This window comes from Seriola aureovittata, chromosome 5, assembly GCF_021018895.1.
Source record: "Seriola aureovittata isolate HTS-2021-v1 ecotype China chromosome 5, ASM2101889v1, whole genome shotgun sequence".
Taxonomy (NCBI): domain Eukaryota; kingdom Metazoa; phylum Chordata; class Actinopteri; order Carangiformes; family Carangidae; genus Seriola; species Seriola aureovittata.
The window spans coordinates 9,358,516-9,378,442 of record NC_079368.1 but is presented as its reverse complement, the minus strand read 5'-3'; the positions used below and the strand labels follow the sequence as shown (position 1 = coordinate 9,378,442).

General features: G+C 40.6%; 2 protein-coding genes across 2 annotated transcripts; both read left to right on the top strand.

Annotated features, from left to right (window-relative positions):
* Window positions 1-2,052: 2,052 nt before the first annotated feature.
* Window positions 2,053-4,237, top strand: star (steroidogenic acute regulatory protein). Its single transcript, XM_056376370.1, has 7 exons — window positions 2,053-2,348; window positions 2,609-2,716; window positions 2,866-2,996; window positions 3,217-3,375; window positions 3,492-3,676; window positions 3,845-3,938; window positions 4,114-4,237. The coding sequence occupies exons 1-7, from the start codon at window positions 2,285-2,287 to the stop codon at window positions 4,231-4,233; spliced, it is 861 nt and encodes a 286-aa protein (XP_056232345.1). The 5' UTR covers window positions 2,053-2,284; the 3' UTR covers window positions 4,234-4,237.
* Window positions 4,238-8,434: 4,197 nt separating this feature from the next.
* elmod3 (ELMO/CED-12 domain containing 3) lies at window positions 8,435-17,966 on the top strand. Its single transcript, XM_056376369.1, has 12 exons — window positions 8,435-8,571; window positions 9,408-9,479; window positions 9,588-9,662; window positions 9,749-9,818; window positions 10,190-10,252; window positions 10,356-10,444; window positions 10,960-11,083; window positions 11,190-11,312; window positions 11,582-11,712; window positions 12,441-12,517; window positions 12,641-12,768; window positions 13,838-17,966. The coding sequence occupies exons 1-12, from the start codon at window positions 8,536-8,538 to the stop codon at window positions 14,086-14,088; spliced, it is 1,239 nt and encodes a 412-aa protein (XP_056232344.1). The 5' UTR covers window positions 8,435-8,535; the 3' UTR covers window positions 14,089-17,966.
* Window positions 17,967-19,927: the final 1,961 nt, after the last annotated feature.

Sequence of the window (19,927 nt, the reverse complement as noted above, 5' to 3'; positions counted from 1 at the left end):
CTCGCCAGGATCCACATTAGAGTAATACAGTTTGCCCCAGGACTGAAGCTCATTAAAACATAATGCTGCTCATGTCACATAGAGAACCAACAGAAACATATGACCCACTTTGTCTCAAAAAAAAGAGCTTTACAGAACAAGAGCCGTGGCTGAGTTACGGGTCAGATAGTACTAGGCCTGTGTGTTCCCATATTAAATGAGACAACTCACCCTGCAGAAGGCCAAAGGGACTGATGGATAGTTCCTGCCGTCTAGCCAGAGGGATGCAAGGTTGCAGGTTAAGGTGACTTCAGTCATTCTTTGCGATTTATTAATTTGTTCCTGTTTTCTCTGCGCTTCACTAATCGGATGGCCTGCTACACTCTGTTGACTGGTTTCCATTCCTGTGGTCATGTGCACTGTTGACTCTGAGAGCATGCTTGACGTGCAGCTCGCTGAGGCAATATTGCTGTTAGATAGTTTGGATTTTGCTTAGGTGGAGTGAATAAGGTTGTCAAAACACTTGCCCAGCTTGATAAAACATGTTTGTTACGGATCGCACTGCGTCATTTGACGATTAAGCGAGCCCGTTGGATAAACTTCCAGAGGGTGATTCAGTCTCACTGACAATGAGGCTGAAGCAGAATCATGTAGCTGATGTTTGGATGGCAGCATTATGAAATGTGATGTGTTTGACTAACCACCATGGAAAAACTGATAGGGCTGCTTTTGAGAAATATTAACCCCACTGAGAAGAAACTATATTGACTGAGCATATTGTCACAATGCCCTTTTTGCACATAAGAAAACACGAGCAGTATGTGACGTTTAAGTTAGGGATCCTCAAGGGAAGGTGGTTACCAACACTCACATTGGACCTTACAGTACAGTAGTTTCTAGATCCACTGTGTTAACACCAATGTTTTATTAAAACTGGCTTTACTTCTTCCCACAGACCCCACTGTTGTACTCTAGTTGTAATAATGAAAATAAAAATAATGATAATAACTGCAAAATCAATCAATTCTTCCCTTTAAATATTTGGGTTTTTTTCTTCTGAGCTTCTTAAAACCCAATACATAGAAATCTACCGAAGTAGTAAGACCTTCACTTAGCAACAAACTGGTCAAAAGGTCAGAAATTATAAGGCATTGTTATCACACCAAATAAGTACATATTTAATGTTGTTATATTGGCTATGCAGGAGCAAATATACAGTTTATCACTATTATTTGCCAGAAAGTCATTCACTGACAAGACATGCACAGTATGTTAGTGTAAATTGTAATGTGACCCATGTTTGGGGTCAGTTAGACTCCGTGTTACCTGAGCTGACCTAAACTGTCCAAAATAACTGAAAGTAATGTCAACACCAATCACTGATATAAAGCATATGGAAATCCATTGTATCTAAACCTGTTGTTCAGATTATCTGAGACTCTAAATACAATGTCATGCATTCATTTCTGTGGCTGACTTTGGAAACATATGAAATTGTAAGCAACTTTTCAAGGCTAGGGAAATACAATATCAAGGCGATAAAGCAATGTTAAGTTTGTTTGGGTCTTTTTGAGATGCTAACGAGAGCCTACAGTCCCCAGGATGCTAAACAGAACATTATGATTAATGACTGGTCATTTCCACTCAGTGATAATGACAATTGAGATGCATACCTCATACCAAGATATCAATCATTAAGGGGGAAGAAACAAGCCAAACTGGATGGAATTTTTTTTTGCCCTTAAATTCCACAGTGAGTGTTTAGGCTGCAATGGACCATGAAGGGATGGATGAATCACTCAGGGTCTCTCCCTATGACCTCTGTGTTGGACTCTCTCATCACTGAAGAGAGGCTGTTTCTGTCGCCCACTGCTACGGGAATGTGTGTGTGTGTGTGTGTGTGTGTGTGTGTGTGTGTGTGTGTGTGTTGTGTGTGTGTGTGTGTGAGCGAGGCAGTGGGCCTGGGCACTGGACGTTATCTGACACAGTGTTTGTGAGATTCTGAGACAGGCTCGTCATGTCCGTGAAGCAACCTTGGTGACATGGCCATTGGTACAGTGAGGTGATGTGTGTGTTTATCTATGTGGTGATAGCACGGCGGCCTTGTGTGTAGTGCTCTTATATATACAGACACTCTGAAGCGGCTACAGACAGAAATCCAAATTCCTCTCTACAGCACTCTCAGCCGTTCGGCCACTTCTTTCAAGAGCATTTACAGCTCAGCCAGAATTTGAATCTTTGTGATCTACTTGATTTCATAGTTTCTCAGTTCTCTTAAAGCTGCTATAAACTCCTGTAAAAGAAAATGCTGCCTGCAACCTTCAAACTGTGCGCTGGCATCTCCTACCGGCATATGAGAAACATGACAGGTGAGTGAGAGAACCTGGTTTGGACAAACATTTAAACCTGTTGCCTTGGCCTAGTTTTCTCCCTGTTTTACATTATGCTCAAAAATGCACATTTTCCTCATGGAGTTGTGCATGTGGCTGAATGAATGGATAAAGACGGAGCCTTATGCTCTCTTATTATTTTCTTCTCTTGTGATTTTCTTTCTTTTGATATACTTTGTGTGTAATTAATGGATTTAATATTGTAGTAACTGCAAGCTTTTTTTTTCTGCGTCTTCCAGGTTTGAGGAAGAATGCCATGGTGGCCATTCACCATGAGCTCAACAGACTGGCAGGCCCAGGCCCCAGTAACTGGATCAGCCAAGTTCGCAGACGAAGCTCCCTTCTCAGTGAGTTGTCACACGCGGTTATACACACAGATACACATAATGCAAGACTCTATATGACATGTAACACTAATATTTCATCCTAGAAATACAGTAACATAATTGTGGGAAGTTAACAGACATGATTCACTGAGTCGCCGCTCTGTTTTAAGGCTCTCGGATTAAAGAGGAGGATGGATACAGCGAGGAGGAGATGTCTTATGTGAAGCAAGGTGAGGATGCACTGCAGAAGGCCATCGGCATCCTCAGCGAGCAGGACGGCTGGACCATAGAAACTGTAGCTGTGAGTATTGAGACAGCACCCACATAGTAGAATAACAGTTCAGTGAAGTATGAAGTAATTTCAAAAGACATGGCTGTTGCTACTTTGCCAGGTTGATTAAAGGTGCGCATCTCATGATTTACAGTTTGAGTGGGATGTGACACATCTGAATTTGTATGTTGTTTTAAATTTGAAAGAAGACACTTGAAGACTTCCTGTGCTTGTTTCCACCCTCCCACAGGCAAACGGAGACAAAGTCCTGAGTAAGGTGTTGCCTGACGTTGGGAAGGTGTTCAAGCTGGAGGTGATGCTGGAGCAACATCCTGAAAATCTTTATGAAGAGCTTGTGGGGAACATGGAGCAAATGGGCGAGTGGAACCCTAATGTCAAACAGGTCAAGGTAAGAGAGTTGAAGCACCAGGAGTTGGAAAATGAATGGGGATTACTTTTTTTGAAACATAAACTGACAGCGTCTATCTGAGACCATTTATATAATTTCACAATGGGATCCCGCAGATCCTTCAAAAGATCGGCCAGGACACAATGGTGACCCACGAGGTTTCGGCAGAGACACCCGGCAATGTGGTGGGACCGAGGGATTTTGTCAGCGTCCGTTGCGCCAAACGCAGAGGCTCCACCTGCTTCTTGGCTGGAATGTCCACCCAGCACCCAAGAATGCCCGAGCAGAGGGGTGTAGTCAGGTGAGTGCAGGGGAGTCACCAGTAGTGGAAAGTAATTTACCTTTTATGATATGTGTGAGCATCGATGTGTCTGTATGGAGAAATGATTGGATATAGAGCAATCAGGCTATTTGTGTGCAGTAGATGGATGGATATACTGCACCTCATACTGATCTTTGCATTTTCCAGGGCGGAGAATGGGCCTACCTGTATAGTTATGAAGCCGTGTGCTGAAGACCCAAATAAGACCAAGTTCACCTGGTTACTAAGTATAGATCTGAAGGTACATCACTCCCATGACTTTATTTCCCACTGTAACCACAGTGGGATTTGCAATGAAATTTATTCAAGAGCTAAAAGTCAAAACTGTATATATATAAATAAATAAAAAACAGCACCTAAATATTATGGCATCCAATCTAACACTGGCTTTGTCTATGTCTCTTTGTCGTACACAGGGCTGGATCCCAAAGACAATCATACACAAAGTGCTCTCTCAGACGCAGGTGGACTTTGCCAACCACCTCAGGCAAAGGATGGCTAATAATGTTTCTATGGAGATGGCTCATGCCTGCTGACACAAGATGCATCTTGAGCTTTGGCACAGTGCACTCAACAGTGGCAGAAAAGCAACCACTGCTCATTAAAAAATCATATAAATCTGCTTGTAACTGCTGAAAAAAAACCCCAAGAAAATCCAGAGAGTGTTAAGGAGGTCAGATGAAGATGATGCTTGTGTGAGATCTTAGGAAAATCTGAGCACAAATGTTGGTTTAATTTTGCAAATCTGTGTTTTTCTTGCCCCTATGAATAGAAACTCTGTCATGAGATTTTGCATCGCCAACACCAATCTTACACATTGTGTGCCTTGATTGTTTCTGACACATTCATCCACATCACTCCTCTCCACCTTGGAAGGCACACTGAGCTAGTGTGAGCCATAAAACATGTAACACAAATGGCACATTGTTTCCTTCTGATAACACCTCAGTTATTGTCCCCTCCCTGTGCGGTGAAATTGAACTTTTATGTCAGTGTTTTATTTATTTATTGATGTTGCACTGACGGGTTACTTTACAGTGACTGCCATGTGAATAAATGATTGCAATGTCACTGATATTTATGTTTTTATGTTTCTATTATACTGTTGGATATAGAGAGAAGCAGTTTTGCGAATGATTACTCTGTCCTATCCTGATGTATAACAACTTAAATAAAAGCTCATAAAATATTTCAGTGCTTGCTTAACTGCAAAGATAAAGACTGAAAACACAGTCCATATGCACACTTTGAATATGACATCTATTCTATCCCCATAGGAAAAAAATACACAAAAGCAAAACAAAAAACTGAACTGAAAACATAAAACTCACCTTGGAAACTACACAGCAGTTGCACAATGATTCCACTTCAACAGGGAGGAGATGGATGAATTTGAAGGTTATTTTTTAAACCGTGAAAAATTTAGTTCATAAAAAAATGTCTTTTTGTTGCTTCACGGGTTTTCAGACTGACAGTCTGCCAGAATGAGCAGGTGTTTGGCCATTCAGATGTGTGAGGAGTCCAGCAGCGAGCAGTCCAGTGCGAGCCAGCAGCACATTCCCCGAGATCAAGTAACGGCGGATCTCATCCCAAACAGGAAATCTGTCCTCCATTATTGCCAGTTGTGTAACATTTTTCCTATTTTGTGAAGCCTTAATCGATCCAAAATGTTTTGCAACAGCTTGGATGCATTGCAGACTGCAGGGGCCAAGATTAGTTAAGCTGACGAGTTGAGGCCTCACTCTCCATCTCACATGATTTAGTTGGCCGCAATATTTTCACCAGCACTATTTCAGATAAATGTCGCCCAATTATGTCATACCATTAAGGCCTGAAGGAAATTTCTGAGGTGAAATAGGAAGTAATGGCTGGCTGTAACCTGTGAACTGCGGTAGCTGTGTTTTTCACTTTTTACCATAGGCTTTTAGAGAGTTTATGCCCAAGAGAAATGCCCAGTTTGGTTTGAGCCTGACTTAAAAAAAAAAAAAAAAAAAAAAAAAACTTCAGCAGAATAGTTCCAAGAGTTGGCCTGCATAATGCAAAACAAACATTTTTTTCCTTGAAAGAATGTTCCAGAGGGTAATAATCTACATCTGCTTGAAATCCCTCAAAATCTGAACATAAGCAGATGTGAGGAGAGTTGTAGCCACTCACAGATCTTGTTTCGTTATTTATGTAATGAGAGGAGTGGAGAAACTCTGGGGTAGGAAAGGGAAGATTATCCAGTGCAGATAAGTTTACCAGGAAGACAAAACAAACTATCAGGCAGTCTTATTGAATCCTTGGAACTGATGGGAGCCTTGATTAAATTTTTCTATTATTGGTCTTTTCATAATTATCATATTCATAATTTGTATCAAAGAGAAAAAAAAGAGACTTTTTACAGTATTTTGAGCAAAGGAGAGTATCTGTGCTGATAGGAGGTGTAGACAGAAAAGGAGGTCACAGGCAGCTTGCTCTGCGATAGTCTACAATACGAGGAGAGAGAGCAAAAGCAATGACGTAATGAGGCTAGAGTCGGACAGGAAACCACAATTCCCAAGATGCACTTGAAATTACCGTGGCCACTGGACGGGGGAAGGGAAGCTGAGATTGGAGGGAGAAACAATCAGAAACTGAGGTACTTTTAAAATGCTTCATATCGCATAATATTCTCGGACAGGCCGCAGCATGTAAGGTTTTGTAGCGTATTTGATATACCTTAAAGCCAAAAGTAGATTTATCCGTATGTTGCTGTCGTACTTGGGGACAGACTCCATCCCCGTTACAGTTCAATAGAGCTACGGCTAGCCCGTTAGTTAGCCTGACAGCTGGCTTTTCTTGTGCTAGCCAGGTCTCAACTACTTAACTGCAGTTGAAATTCAAGACATGAATCTTTTAGCTGTGTGCCGCAAATGTAGGTCGGCTTGCACGCAGTATGTGCGGGCGTTGCATTGTCGGTTTGAGACGAAGCTGTAGCTGCGTCTTTGTGCCTGCGGGGTTGCTATCTGACATATTGCTAGCTTGTTGGTTGCTACAGATAATGTTAGCTAGCTGACGTTAGGCTGCTGCTGAAGCTGTCAAAGCGGCGATGTGTAACAGTAAACTGTCAACTGACAAAGAAAAGACTTGGTCCCTTAATTTTGCGATTTCGTCTCGACACTGTGCTCGTACTCTGCAGGGCTTTACTTTAACACTCGCGTGCAACGAATTTATGGCATTTTACTTGAGTAAAAGTAGCAATACCACTTATAGAAATACTGTTTTACAAGTAAAAGTCATGCATTGAAAGTGTCGCTTAAATGACAGTACCAAAGCTTGAAAAATAAAAGGTACTCTATTCAGAAAAAATTACCCTGTTAATTATTATTAACGCGTAATCGGCGTTTTATTGTTGGAGGTATTATTTGACTATTTGATGTAGCCTACTGTTTGGTTGAATCTACAACAATGCATCCATAAGCTCATTATAAATTATGTAAGTGAAATAAAAATCATAAAAAGTGAATTGTGCTGTATTAGAAGTATAAAGTAGCATGGTTACGGCAGAGTACGAGTACCTCAAATTTGTATTTAAGGACAGTATTGGATAAATGTACTTATTTACTCTACAACAGTGAGTTTAGGTTGCTGTGCCAAGAAATAACTTACAAAAACAATATTACAAGACAACACTTTGAGGCAATAAAGCTTATAGACCTTTTTCACAGCAGACATTTTGGCTTGCTGTAGTAGGAAAACCACAGGTGTAACTGATAACATGAAACACAACTGCATTCCATTTAAATGAACCAGTTCCAGGGTCCTGATCTTGTGCATGCTGGCTCACTGGCATGATTTACAGGGACACTTGATGGAGCAGAGCCATAGTAACACAATTTGGTTTAGCTTTTCCTACTATGACAAGTCAGAGCGTGTGAAAAAGGTCTATAGTTGCTTATTTAGAAATTTTGAGATTATACCCATATTTTGCTCCACATTTTATGTTTTATGTCCCCATGTAGGTGCTATTTCATTTTTGTTGACCATTTACATATGTTTATTAACTTTGTATCGTTGATAATCGTTTTTGTTCTAATTTTCAGATATTGTGTACACATGACAGTCCCTCCTCAGGACTCTGGTCATACAGGAAGTCTATCCATGATCCACATCTCACTGGATGCCTGCAGCTTTGGATGTGTGCTGCTGTTTCATATGAGGCTGAAGACATAACACAGCTTTGATGCAAGCAAATTAAACTGCACCTGTACTGGTACCTCTAGGTCAGTACTGGATTTGTCTTGAGTGCCAAAGTAATGAAGTGTCTTGGACAGGGAGAACCCAGCCCTGAAAAGCAATGTCATCATCCATCTTCAGTGTACCTCTGATGGGGCTGAGGAGTGAACCCACTGGCCGAGCAAATCTGTGGAGGAGAGGAAGGAGGCAAGTTTCCAGGAAACTTGTGTATTGATGGATAACCATTTCCTCTGGTCAGCACTTGTAGACGGATACCTGCACATTCCTCTCTGTGTACACTTTCAAGGTTAGACTTTGGAGTGGCTAATAAAACCAGTGTCCCATCAAAACCACACAATCACCGCTATTACACAGAAACAGAGAATATGATGTGCACAACATGGATTTCTTTCACTAGTGACAGTTTTGTGATATCATACTGATGACTGTGGACGTTGAGTTCTCTGTGTTTATGAGGAGATAATGAGAAAGTCTTAGATACTTGCAGTCACTGCAAATGTGCACTACAGAAACCATGGTGGTCCTTGCATTAGCTCCTCAGCCCAGCTCAGTCCAAGACTTCAGAAGTCTGTAGAGGCCAGGATCAGGAACACGCTCGCCAACCAACACACTCATATGCAATGGAAGAAGACATTGATGTCACATCCCATACTGAGGTAACATTATTTCACCTTTGATCCTAGCGTTTTAACAGTTTAATCTCATTCCAGTGTGTGGTTTTACAGCAATGTAACACCATTAAAACAAAACAGCAACACCTGCTGTGTTGGTCAACAAAATGGAAGTAGGTACTATCTGACCGCTGTTGCCATATTCATGTAGTCTCCTTCAGTGATAAATGTTCCCTTCCTGCTCTGCAATCTTGTTTAATGTTAAACAATTTAGAGCTCATTTGTTTAAGCAGTTCTGTCACATGTGTTTAACTTAAGACCTAAGGTCAATAGTTCTCCCTCCGCTTTAGCTGTAATCTCTGGTCTGGCTTGGCATGTTTCCATGGTGGCAGCTGACAGGGCATTTCCTTATCCACGGCTTTGTTTTCTAGCCGTAACATTACCTCTTGCACCCTGGCCTCTATCCTACTGTATTACTACTTTTGTAAACACTTGAATAAATATGTCCCCTTCATCGCTAAATGCAACATGACAGGGCAAAGGAATTTTTCTTTAAAGGCAGTGCACCCTTGAATTACCTGATTCTTAATGCGTAAATCTACCAATGCAGAAAGCGTCCTGATAAGGCTGAAGAAGTGAAGTGTTTGCAAGTGTGCAAGTTCTGAGATTTAATTTTGGCATGTTGTACTTAATATTTTTTAACAAATGTGCATTAGATTTCAGACATGCCAAGATTAAAAAAAAAAAAAAAAAAAAAAACAGAATGAAATTAGGTTTGCAGTGATAATGGGTTAACTGTCTTAAATGGAGTGAAAGGTGCACTATTTTTATATTGTGTACATGCCTGACGCATCTGCTCTGTGTGGCTGCCCTTCTGTTAGGGTCTGAATGGTTTGTCCCATGAATGTAAACCATTAGATGAGATCACCAATGGACACTCCAATCATAAGCCTGTGAGTACAGCAAAAAAAAAAACTCTTTTCATTGATCCATTGTAATTTGTTTTTCCTACTAAGTCTTTTATGTAGAAATTCCCCCATAAAGCCTTTTTTTCTTCACAGGTCATGAATGGACTGATTATTGGTCATAATGTCAAAGACCACACCAACGGCAGCGCACCGCTCAGATCCCTGCCGGTAAATACATTTCATTCTTAGTTTACACTTTAACCCAGATTACCTCTCTTTCATGTAAGGTAATCCATTTCTTGGTTATTGTCCAGATTTCAGCACTAAAGCAGAATGGTCTTCTGCAGACCCTGGCAGCTGGAGGGGACCAGCCTAAGCCTACAGGTAACACACACATACTCTCACACAGTCTCTCTTTTGTCTCACATCCTCTTCCCTCAGGAATTTGTTGGTGTATCCTAGATACCAGGCAGCTGTTGCAGGTAAAACCTCCCTCAGGAGTGAAGGTTGTCTGCTTGGAGGAAGCGCAGAGTCTCAGTTGCACTCGGGGTGATGCAGGTCTTTTAGAGAGGAAGGATTTATGACTGGAGAATGAACTGGATGGGTGTCGGCCATTGCACCATAGCTCATTGGCTGAGTAGATGCTCATCCCCTTTGAGTGCTATAGCCAGTGAAATTAGTGTGTGGAAAAGCGTGTGAAACTATTGAGTGAATGACTTTGTTTTCATCCCTCAACTTTGTGATTTTTTTAACAGAGGAAAATGTGGAGTTGGAAATGGCCAGACAGGAGTGGGATGCTCTGGAGAATGTCCAACCAGGTCAGATGCATTTTGTTGTTTCACCTGTTTGCTTCAAAATTAAGTTGACCTGGTTGATTTGTTTTTTTTTCTTCAAGTAAATTTTTTATGTAATATCCCCCAGCTCTCACTGAGGACTCGACCCCAACCCCACTCATCTCCTTCAATGAAGCCCTGCAGTACTTCCAGACCACAGACCTCGGGGACTTGCTAGTAAGAAATGCTACATACCAATAATGTCTACCATACCATGTCTCAAATAATAGCAGTGAATGTGGTCTATTTGCATTACAATGACTTATATGAGAAATTCAGCACAACGTACATTTATTTTATATTAGTAAAACAACATTGTCATGTAAAAATCTCCCAGGGGTGGGAAGGGAACTTTTATTGTGAAACAAACAGAGGAAGTGGAGTTTGCAAAACAGCAGACACAGGCAGCAGGAAATTAGCAAAATAACAGGAAAGAAGAGCAAATCAGAAAGAGAGATTTGACTCAAATACAGATCTGGTGAGTGAGGTAGAGAATTTAAAGGGTTGTATGTGGGTGAGAGAGAGAAATATCCTTTATCTGCGGTGGCTTCCAACAGCAGGAAAACTGCATCCACAGGTAAATCAGTGAAAATCAAGTAAATTAAATGTGGATTTTTGTGGAAGAATTTTTATTGAAAGCCAACTATAATTTTAAAGTTGTATTGTATTTTTGCCATCCCCTCTATCTGTAGAAGAACATCCAGCCAACCATTCGCAGGACAGGTCTGGCTGCTATCACACACTTCCTCTTCGGACCTCCACGACTGCACCGGGAACTCTTGGAGGAGAGGGATCTGGTTTTTGCCATCGCACAGTGTGAGTGTGTGTTTGTTTATGTAATGATCCTACCTGGTGTAAAACTGATGAGTTTTTAATAAACCACTGATTTTCACTTTTGCATCTTTGTGTGTGTTCTCTATAGGCCCTGTGGACAACAGCCAAACAGTCCACATGCGTGTCCTGCAGACCATTTATAAGAGGCTGATCGGCAGCAGGCTGGACTGTCCTCGCTATGGAGCGCACTGGGAAAACATCGGCTTTCAGGGTAAGACACTACTGGTCCTTAATTTCACAATGTAATAAATTGAAATTGTTAAGAAATTTTAAGGTTTACAAATAAAGACTAGTATTAAATGTTTCTCTAAATAAATACATCAATTAATCAAAATAAATGGCTCTGAGGGCATTGAGTAATTCTATTGTTTCTACTTTAGAAAAGAAAATCTATTTATCCAAAATAATTGACAGTTCACACCAAACTATGAATATGTGTTGTTGTATCATGTTTTTGTTGGTTTGTTTTCTGTACTGCAGGTACAGACCCGGCCACTGACCTACGTGGCACTGGTTTCCTGGGACTGATGCATACTCTGTACTTTGTGATGGACCCAGAAACTCTGCCTTTGGCTAGAGACATCTACAAGCTATCACAACACCCTACACAGGTATACTGCAATAACTCAGATCTCAAAAACATGGGGAAAAGGCAGTTTAATGGGGACTGTCTGTGCAAGTTCTCATTCGTCCAGGTCATTGTTATCTCTTTCTCAAATTAAATCGAAGGCAACTGGACTTATATCGGTCTGTGGAAGACGTTTCGCCTCTTATCCAAGCGGCTTCATCAGTTCTTATGTATTGGTCTCTCTAGGCCGCACTAGTCTGACTAGTGCGAAACGTCTTCCACAGACAAATATAAGTCCAGTTGCCTTCGATTTAATTTGAGAAAGAGAATTTAATGGGGAATATTTCCCCCATTAAACTGCCTTTTTTCCATGTATATTCCACTTAATATACACAATATTATCTGCCAACAGAACAGGGAAATTACGTTGCCAAGATTTGTTAAAGCAATTATAAATAAGCGTGAAACAAGTGGTCACCAGGTGCCAGAGTCAGTAAATGTGTTTTAATTGTATGTGTCATTTTGGACAACTGATTCAGGAATCAGATTTCACCAATCCTTCAGAGAGTCATTGAAACTTCTCCCACTCCAGGTGTGCTGCTTTGTAGTTGACCCTGACCTTCGTCCTCACTGCAGAGGGAACTAGAGCAATTTCCCCTCAGAGATCAATAAAGGCGACTACAAGACACGCATGTTTCAGGACTTCTTCTTGTGGTCTTTTTAAGTATTCCATGGGGACCTAAGTTTCCTTGTGTATTTCCTTTGGTTTAGAACTTTCCATTCAGTGTGATGTCAATCAACATGACCCGCATCGCTCTGCAAGTACTCAGAGAGGAAGCCTTGTCCAAGTGAGTCACTGGTCCTCAGTTATTGTTTGACCAAATCTTCTGGAGTATGTATGTGGTATGTTGTCTATTATTCACACGGCATCTCTTCACACCAGCACTCCTCTCTGTCTTTGGTCATACCAGGGAGTGCAATCGTCGTCAGCAAGTGGTTGGTGTGCTGAATGAGTTCTACGTTGCCACGTATCTGCACCTGTACCAATTGTGGAAGACCCAACAGAAGACCATTGCTGACTCTGGCTTTGTACTAAAAGGTAAAGAAAATGGTGGATATTTCTACTATTACTGAACATGTAGAAATCCTTGTTCATTCATTTGTAATGATATCATTCTGTTGCAGATGTATTGTACTGGAATGATAGTGTTTCATTTACTATTTTTGTGATTTGATCAGTAAAAGTGAACTCCAACAATTCTTCAAATTCCAATAAATTCAGATAATCAATCAAATAATAATCAAAGCTTTTTATGGCTCCAGAGTGAGCTGTTCGAAATCTGATAAATAGACTCAAATGACATTACTTGAGTCAGCGGCAGTTGGGTCTAAAGACTCAAAGTTAGAAAATGAAAAAATATGGGACTGTGGAGTAAGAAAGAAGTGAACTTACTAGGCAACATTAACCACTACTAGCATAACACACATGAATCTCCAACTGAACTGTTAGCAGAGGAGTTGCATTATGGGTAATGTTGGTGCCAGATTTTGACAGAAGAATGTGTGGAATAAATATATTATATATGTAATCAAGCTGAAAGAGAAGATGGATACCGCTCTGATATCTGTCCCTTAAATATAAGGCTACATCCAGCGGCTGGTTAGCTAAGATTATCCCAAAGACTGAAAATGTAAAAAAAACGGCTAGCCTGTCTGTCAGCAGGTTAAAAAAAAATCTGCCTAGAAAAACAACAAAACTGAAATGTAAAAACGGTTTATCTACCTGCCCGAGAACGAGACCTGTACATAACCCCTGACACCGTATAGATGTACGAAATATAATGTGATATTAATGAGTGTTAGAGTTGCTGCTAGGCTGATCTTGTTACTATTTTGTTAAGAGCCAGGCTGGCCATTTCCCCTGTTTCCAGTCTTTGTGCTAAACTAAGATAACCAGCTACTGGCTTTGGTTTCATATTTAATTGACAGATATGTGAGTGGTATTGGTCTTCTCATCTAAATCTTAGCAAGAAAGTGAATATTAGAATAGTAGATTTCCCAAAATGTCAAACTCTTCCTTTAGAACATGAGTCACATTGATATGAATTACCAACACAGATTGTCATCCCGGCATGAGTCCCACAATTTCTGTGTTTCTAACCCTATAGAAGTGGAGCTGTTTGCCAAAAAGAACCCCAAGCAGATGCTGCGCCGACTAGAGGTCTTCCTGAAAGAGAGGCGGGCAGGTGGAATCCCCCGTGGGACGTCGTCAGACCCTCAGGCCCAACAGCCTTCTCCCAGCCTGGGGGAGCGAGCGGCCAGAGCCGGGGCGGGACAGGGAAGCAAGGGAAAGGAGATGCACTTCACAGGAGTGTGTGATCTACCGCCAGACATGGAGGGAGAGGCCAGACTCATCTAAGCTAGACTCTGTGTGAGTGTGCGTGTGTGCGTGTGAGCAATCCTGCTTGTGAGTATATCTATTAGTGTATTTGCAAGTGGCTTACTCAGCTAGAAGAAGAACCCCACCAGACCCTGATCTAGGGCCTCCTCTCTAGACCTTTTCAAACACTTCCACTCCTTCCATTGATGCTGGGGTGCTGCACTTTTGATCAGATTATGCTTGGGGGTCTCTCAGAGTTATATTTGACTTTTTTTTTTAATTAATTTATTTTTTTTAAACAGATAACATAGAACAGTCAAATATAGAGAGCTAATGCAGGTCAGAAACACAAGATGTCACAAAAACAACAAGAAAGTGAATGTTTGCACTTTTCTGTGGATTTAGTAGCCAAATCAATAGCTGCCAAATTCTTGTGGATAAACTCTACCTGCCTAGAAATCCAAAACATACACACTTGACTTGTTTTCCAAGGATCTCTGAGTCAGGTTATGTTAGCATTGCAGAGAGGGAGAGAAAGCATGGAGCGGCTTTTTTAAAAGGCTTGGCTATTCCTCTCACTCCAAGATACTGCTCCTTCACATGAGTATGCTTACAGCCCATAATGCAACTGAAAGGCAGCATTGTTAGGCATATTGTTAAGCGCTCTGTTAACTAAGTGAAAAAATTAACCAGTTCCAAGCCCTTCTATAGAGCAAGCATGAGTAGGTTTTCTCTCGGCATGAGTTGGGGGATAGAAAACCGAGAGGGCTTACAGGAGATTTTGAGTGGGGAGTAGAAATTGCAAGTATACGCTGTTGTCAAAAATCTTACTCAGTGGACTTTGAATGCAGCTTGCTTTGAAGGTCTAATCACTTTGCATTCTCTATCAGAGTGTGAAAGAAATATACGTTATGTGAAAGATGTGAAAGATGTACAAGAATGGACCCTCAGTCCAGATGTGTGGAGGTATAGCCAGTTGTTGGTGTACTCATAGTGTCTGTTGCCAGGGGTGTGATAGACTAGGTCCAGAGCTCCCACTTAATATGGGGGAATATATTTTAAATAATTTTAAAAAATAACTATGTTAGTCCTTTCTGAAGGGACAGCTGTCATAACTTCACAGTTATGTATAAAAGCACTTCAGAATTTTGTTGTTCAACTGATGGCTGAGTGACCGTGAGAAGGATTTTTAACACTGTTGAATTCCTCCTAAACATCTGAAAGTCTTCTGACTTCTCAACTTGTCACGGTTAAAGCCAAGGAGACACTTCATAACAGAGTCTGGGTGCTTGGCTTGGTCCCGGCTAAAGTCAAAGGTCTGGTATGAGCTTTCTCTACATTCCGTTACAAAGCATGTGATTGTAATTTTTTTGACCAGTTAGAAATTTATTCCTGTGTGCGTGTTTGGTGTGTGTGTGTGTGTGTGTGTGTGTGTGTGCGTGCGTGCGCGTGTGTGTGTGTGTGTGTGTGTGTGTGTGTGCGTGCGTGCGCATGTGGGTGCGTGCGCGTGTGTGCGTGGGTGTGCGCAAGCTTGCTTGTGTGTGTGGTGAAGTGAATGAGCTGATATTGATGAAGGGTGCCTCTCCTAGGAGATGTATGGTACAGTATGCAATCCCAGCTCTTACTCAATGATAATCAAAACGATAGTGCTGTGTGACGATAGAAATCGTTCCTAACTTCAGGGTTTGTGTGCTTGTGCAATTACGTGTGAGTGTGAGCGTGTGTGTGTCGTATGACAGGAACTGACTACAGATGGGGTGCTTTCCTCTGCACACAATAAGCCAGCTTTACTAAGTACTTGATCCATCAAGCTGCAAAGACGGTACTTTTGTCATTTTAAAAATGGTACATAACATTGCTGAAGATTTGTCTTAAAACAAAGAATACATTCTTTGGTTTGCTTTTTTAAAAGCCAGGTGTTGGTTCTGGACACAGCTGGTTTCAGCGGCTCTGTGGCCTGGAATGGGTAGAGCTCCTCAGCAAAGCTGGTTCCTGCTCTGTGCTAATGTGAAACCGTCTCCCATCGTCGTAGTCTCAATCTGTAGCATGTTCAGGTAGCACTAGTACTGTAGCATCCTATAGCCTCCTCCTCTTCGTAAAGCTTGTTGATGTCATGTCTCAGTTACAGTCTGTAGTGTCAATGAGTGAGCAAACTGTTACTACTATAGCACATTCATGTCATATTTTCATTAAGCCTCCTTCAGTAGACACACGTTAAGGTGGCACAGTGTATGTTTTGCAGAGATTTGGGATAGGCTTGACATGTTATTGAGCTCAACCTTGTCTTCTAAGAAGGTGATGGTAAAAACAGTGCCTACATCCAGTGCAGCCATGTGGGGTAGAACGCTGGTTGGTCCTCGCCTCCCTTTTTTTTTTTTTTTTTTTTTTTTTTAAATTCGTTTGAGCCACCGTGCCACAGTAGACTTCCTCCATTCATGTAACGCAGTAAACAGAGTTGTTGTGACCCCTAAAACATGCAGGCCTAATAGATATATACACAAACAACACAGGCATGTAAATTTTCAATGTCAACATCTTCTCAAATGAATTGTTCTTTGCCATCTCCGTTCTCCACCTTATAACTTCAAAAACGAGCTGATGTAGTTTTGCCAATTGTTTGCGAGTGTTTTGATTGATCAGGAAATTTTGCACTGTTGTAGATCTTTGATAGTATGTGTGACGTATGCAAGAGGAAACAGGCCATCTTCAATAGCCATAATGTTCATTATCGCCCACCTCATGAAACAGGCTTCGTAGAGTCAGATTCCCCTCCTCGCTCTAAAAAATTGCACCATGGATATGATCTCGCATTTAGTTTTATTAAATTTTAAACTGAGGAGCAGTACAGTGTATGTAAATCAGGAAGTTTGTATATAGAGAATTAATGATTGTAACTGTATGATTGTCTGTAGGGCATTATACTGAAACACATTGCTTACCTCAAGACTTGAGACAAATCTCTCCTTTCTCTCTCCTGATGTTTGTTTGGCCTCTCAGTCAGACACCATCTTTTTATGTTTCCTTGTACCTAGGCCTTCTCTCATACCAATTGGACATGTTATATAATGTATATTCAACACCTGAAGCACTACGTAATAACAAACTAACACAAAAGCTGGTCGATGTTATGTGTATTCTATTTAAAGACACATTTATAGACACTATATAGGCCCACACATGCTCTGATGCACATCTGCAGATAAAAAACAAACCCCTTTTTAAAACGACCTATAATTGGCTGATGTTTACCATGTTGAAATAAGCTGGTTTTCTTGTGGCTTCAGTGATAGTACAGTATACTTTTGCTGTGTTTAAGTGTTTGATGTCAGGAAAACACTCAGAAACAATCCTGTCTTCACAGCTACAGTCACAAGCAAACTGTTCAATATATGATTGTAAAGATATAGGCTTGATTAGCAGTCATAATACTGTGTATGCTTTGACCTTGGTATATATTCAGTATCCAAACAAGGCCTGATTTATCCTCTCATATTACCAAAAGTTATATTTTCAGCAGTTGTAATAGATCATATTCTTATGCGTTGATCATCATTTGGAATCTCCTCAGTTGTGAAACCAGAACCAAGAGAGAAAAAAAACAAAAAAACAAAAAACAAACAAAAAAAAACAAAACACGGGTTCTTGCGGGATGTCGTATGCTCTGAGAGGTGTGCTCTGAAGTTCTGCTTCCTACAGCAGCAGCTCGGCAAATACAATCACTTCTCTCAATATCCTGCGCTTTATATGAAGGTGTTTTACTGTTGCTGTCGTCGTCATGTCCCTCAGAGCATTTTATGACTGTACCTTGATTGTAGAAGCCCTATTTTATACTGAGAGTTATTTCAGAATACAGTATGTGCTGTTGTACATTAAATGTATTGTATGGAGAAAGCTAAATAAATGCTGTTTAAAAACTATATGTTCTTCTGTGAAATCACTGAATCCACCTTGACTTTCTAATAAATCTAATGAATAATTGTAGTGGCGTGTGATGTGCCCCTTACATATATACTATTCTATACTACATAATAATTGTACACATACAGATTTTCATAGGATACTTTTTTCCTAGTTAGTATAAAATACAAATCCATGTACTTGACAGTTTTATACTAACAAAAAATGATGCAAGCGCAAAAATGGACATCAGTTAAACAGAGAGGGAGAATGAAATGTTATACTTATTTTTGTTAGTTAAAAGTTTTTCTATTTGAAATAATTTAAAACACAAAAGCATTTTAATTTTACAGATTAATGTTTTTGATAAACTAATCTATTGTTTCCCTTTTTTTTTCCTTTCACTGTCGGCAGCTCCTGCCTTTGTGCGATGCACTGTTCATGTACAACTGCACAGAAACCAGGGGTGGTATTATGCATTATGACATTTTTGAGTACAAAAATTGCTGAGAATTACCATGTAGTTTGGAAATCAGGGCACTATGGTTTGTAATGGGAATTCAGCTTTTCTGTTATTCAGCCACTAGAGTGCACACTTTAATAGATCCACAACTGTGAGCTGTGAGCAAACATACCACATTCTACAGGTGCCACATTATTCACATGGTGTTTATGTATTTCAGTACAGTAAAATACCCTCATGTACACAAATAATCTGTCAACGCTTTTCTATACAGTGGTAAAAGCTCAAATTTGATTTATATATATTACCTTACGCTCCCAACTACTTGCCAGTACTTCCTGTGCAGTGTCAGTTAATTCCTGTGAAATTTAAACCTAATCCTTATTTGTTCTTCCTTTGGTTGTTTAGTTTTAAGTGAACCTCATGAGTTCCTCTGGTACAGCATCATTAGGGCTGAACACCCACACTGGCACTCTGTGTAGACACTGTTTAAACTCCTGGATTTTTTTCAGTCTGTGCTTCATCTTTCATCAGGAAAACAAATTACTTAGACGTAACTGAAACACAACTATAATACCGACTCATTCTAGTACAATGTTGAAATATTTGCAATTGAACAGAGGAAGGGGGACTTTGGTTGTGGGTCAACAAAGTTTGGGATGCCTCAAAAGAATTCTTGGTGCTGCGTGTTTCTACATCTGTGCTTAATCAGACTCATGGCTCCAGTCCCACAGTGCCAGATGACTGTGCTGTGGTGGACCTGCTGAATCATTGCACACACAGGATGGAAAAATATTTCAGCCAACTTTTTTTTATCTCTAATCTGAGTCAAAATCACAGTTCCATAAGCTATTTTTCATAACTGCTAATAGTTTTACACACTGTCTGTGCTTGTATTAGCCTTATGTAACGTGCATGTAGTTTCAGTGAAGAGACAAGGCACAACTTCAGTTATACGACTCAGGAGCCCTTTAAAATGTTAATAATGCAAATGACAGAAAGCGTCATGTATCAGATCCTCCTGGAGTGTTGAGGCGTCTGGGTGCCCAGTGAGAATAAAGAGAAATGAGCAGGACGGAGTTTTATAAATCTGTTTCCATTTGTACCTAGTGAGCCTGCTGGATTACAGCATTTTTCTCTCACTCTCGCCTCCCCTCCCCCAACTCCTCTCTTTCTCTCTCTTCCTCTCTCTCTGATGTCATTGTTTCCTGCCCAGTAGATGCTGACGCTCAGCTCAAGGCTCTGTGTCCAGACCCTAAACTTAATGCATACTGCTCTGCTTATGCTGACCTATAGGAATTTACAGATACAAATAAAAGTGATGTCAGGTCCATTAAAACCCAAGTCTATAAAGTGTACTGGTTGCTGTTGTCTGCATTGCAGTTAAACCATGTGTAAGTGTGTGAGTGGCCAGTGTGAACAGATGTAAGTTACTTTAAGGCCTCTAGTGCACATGGTCACTGTCAATCTTTATCATTATCATCTGTGGTATCTTTTCTGGATTTGCTGACAGCCAAA

What these genes read in the sequence shown, in the direction of transcription:
- star (XM_056376370.1), top strand. Translation starts at nt 2,285, where the DNA reads ATGCTGCCTGCAACCTTCAAACTGTGCGCTGGCATCTCCTACCGGCAT. An exon ending in GGACCATAGAAACTGTAGCT is followed by an intron (nt 2,997 to 3,216) that starts GTGAGTATTGAG and finishes ACCCTCCCACAG; the next exon opens with GCAAACGGAGACAAAGTCCT. An exon ending in TACTAAGTATAGATCTGAAG is followed by an intron (nt 3,939 to 4,113) that starts GTACATCACTCC and finishes TGTCGTACACAG; the next exon opens with GGCTGGATCCCAAAGACAAT.
- elmod3 (XM_056376369.1), top strand. Translation starts at nt 8,536, where the DNA reads ATGGAAGAAGACATTGATGTCACATCCCATACTGAG. An exon ending in GACACTCCAATCATAAGCCT is followed by an intron (nt 9,480 to 9,587) that starts GTGAGTACAGCA and finishes TTTTCTTCACAG; the next exon opens with GTCATGAATGGACTGATTAT. An exon ending in TCTGGAGAATGTCCAACCAG is followed by an intron (nt 10,253 to 10,355) that starts GTCAGATGCATT and finishes AATATCCCCCAG; the next exon opens with CTCTCACTGAGGACTCGACC.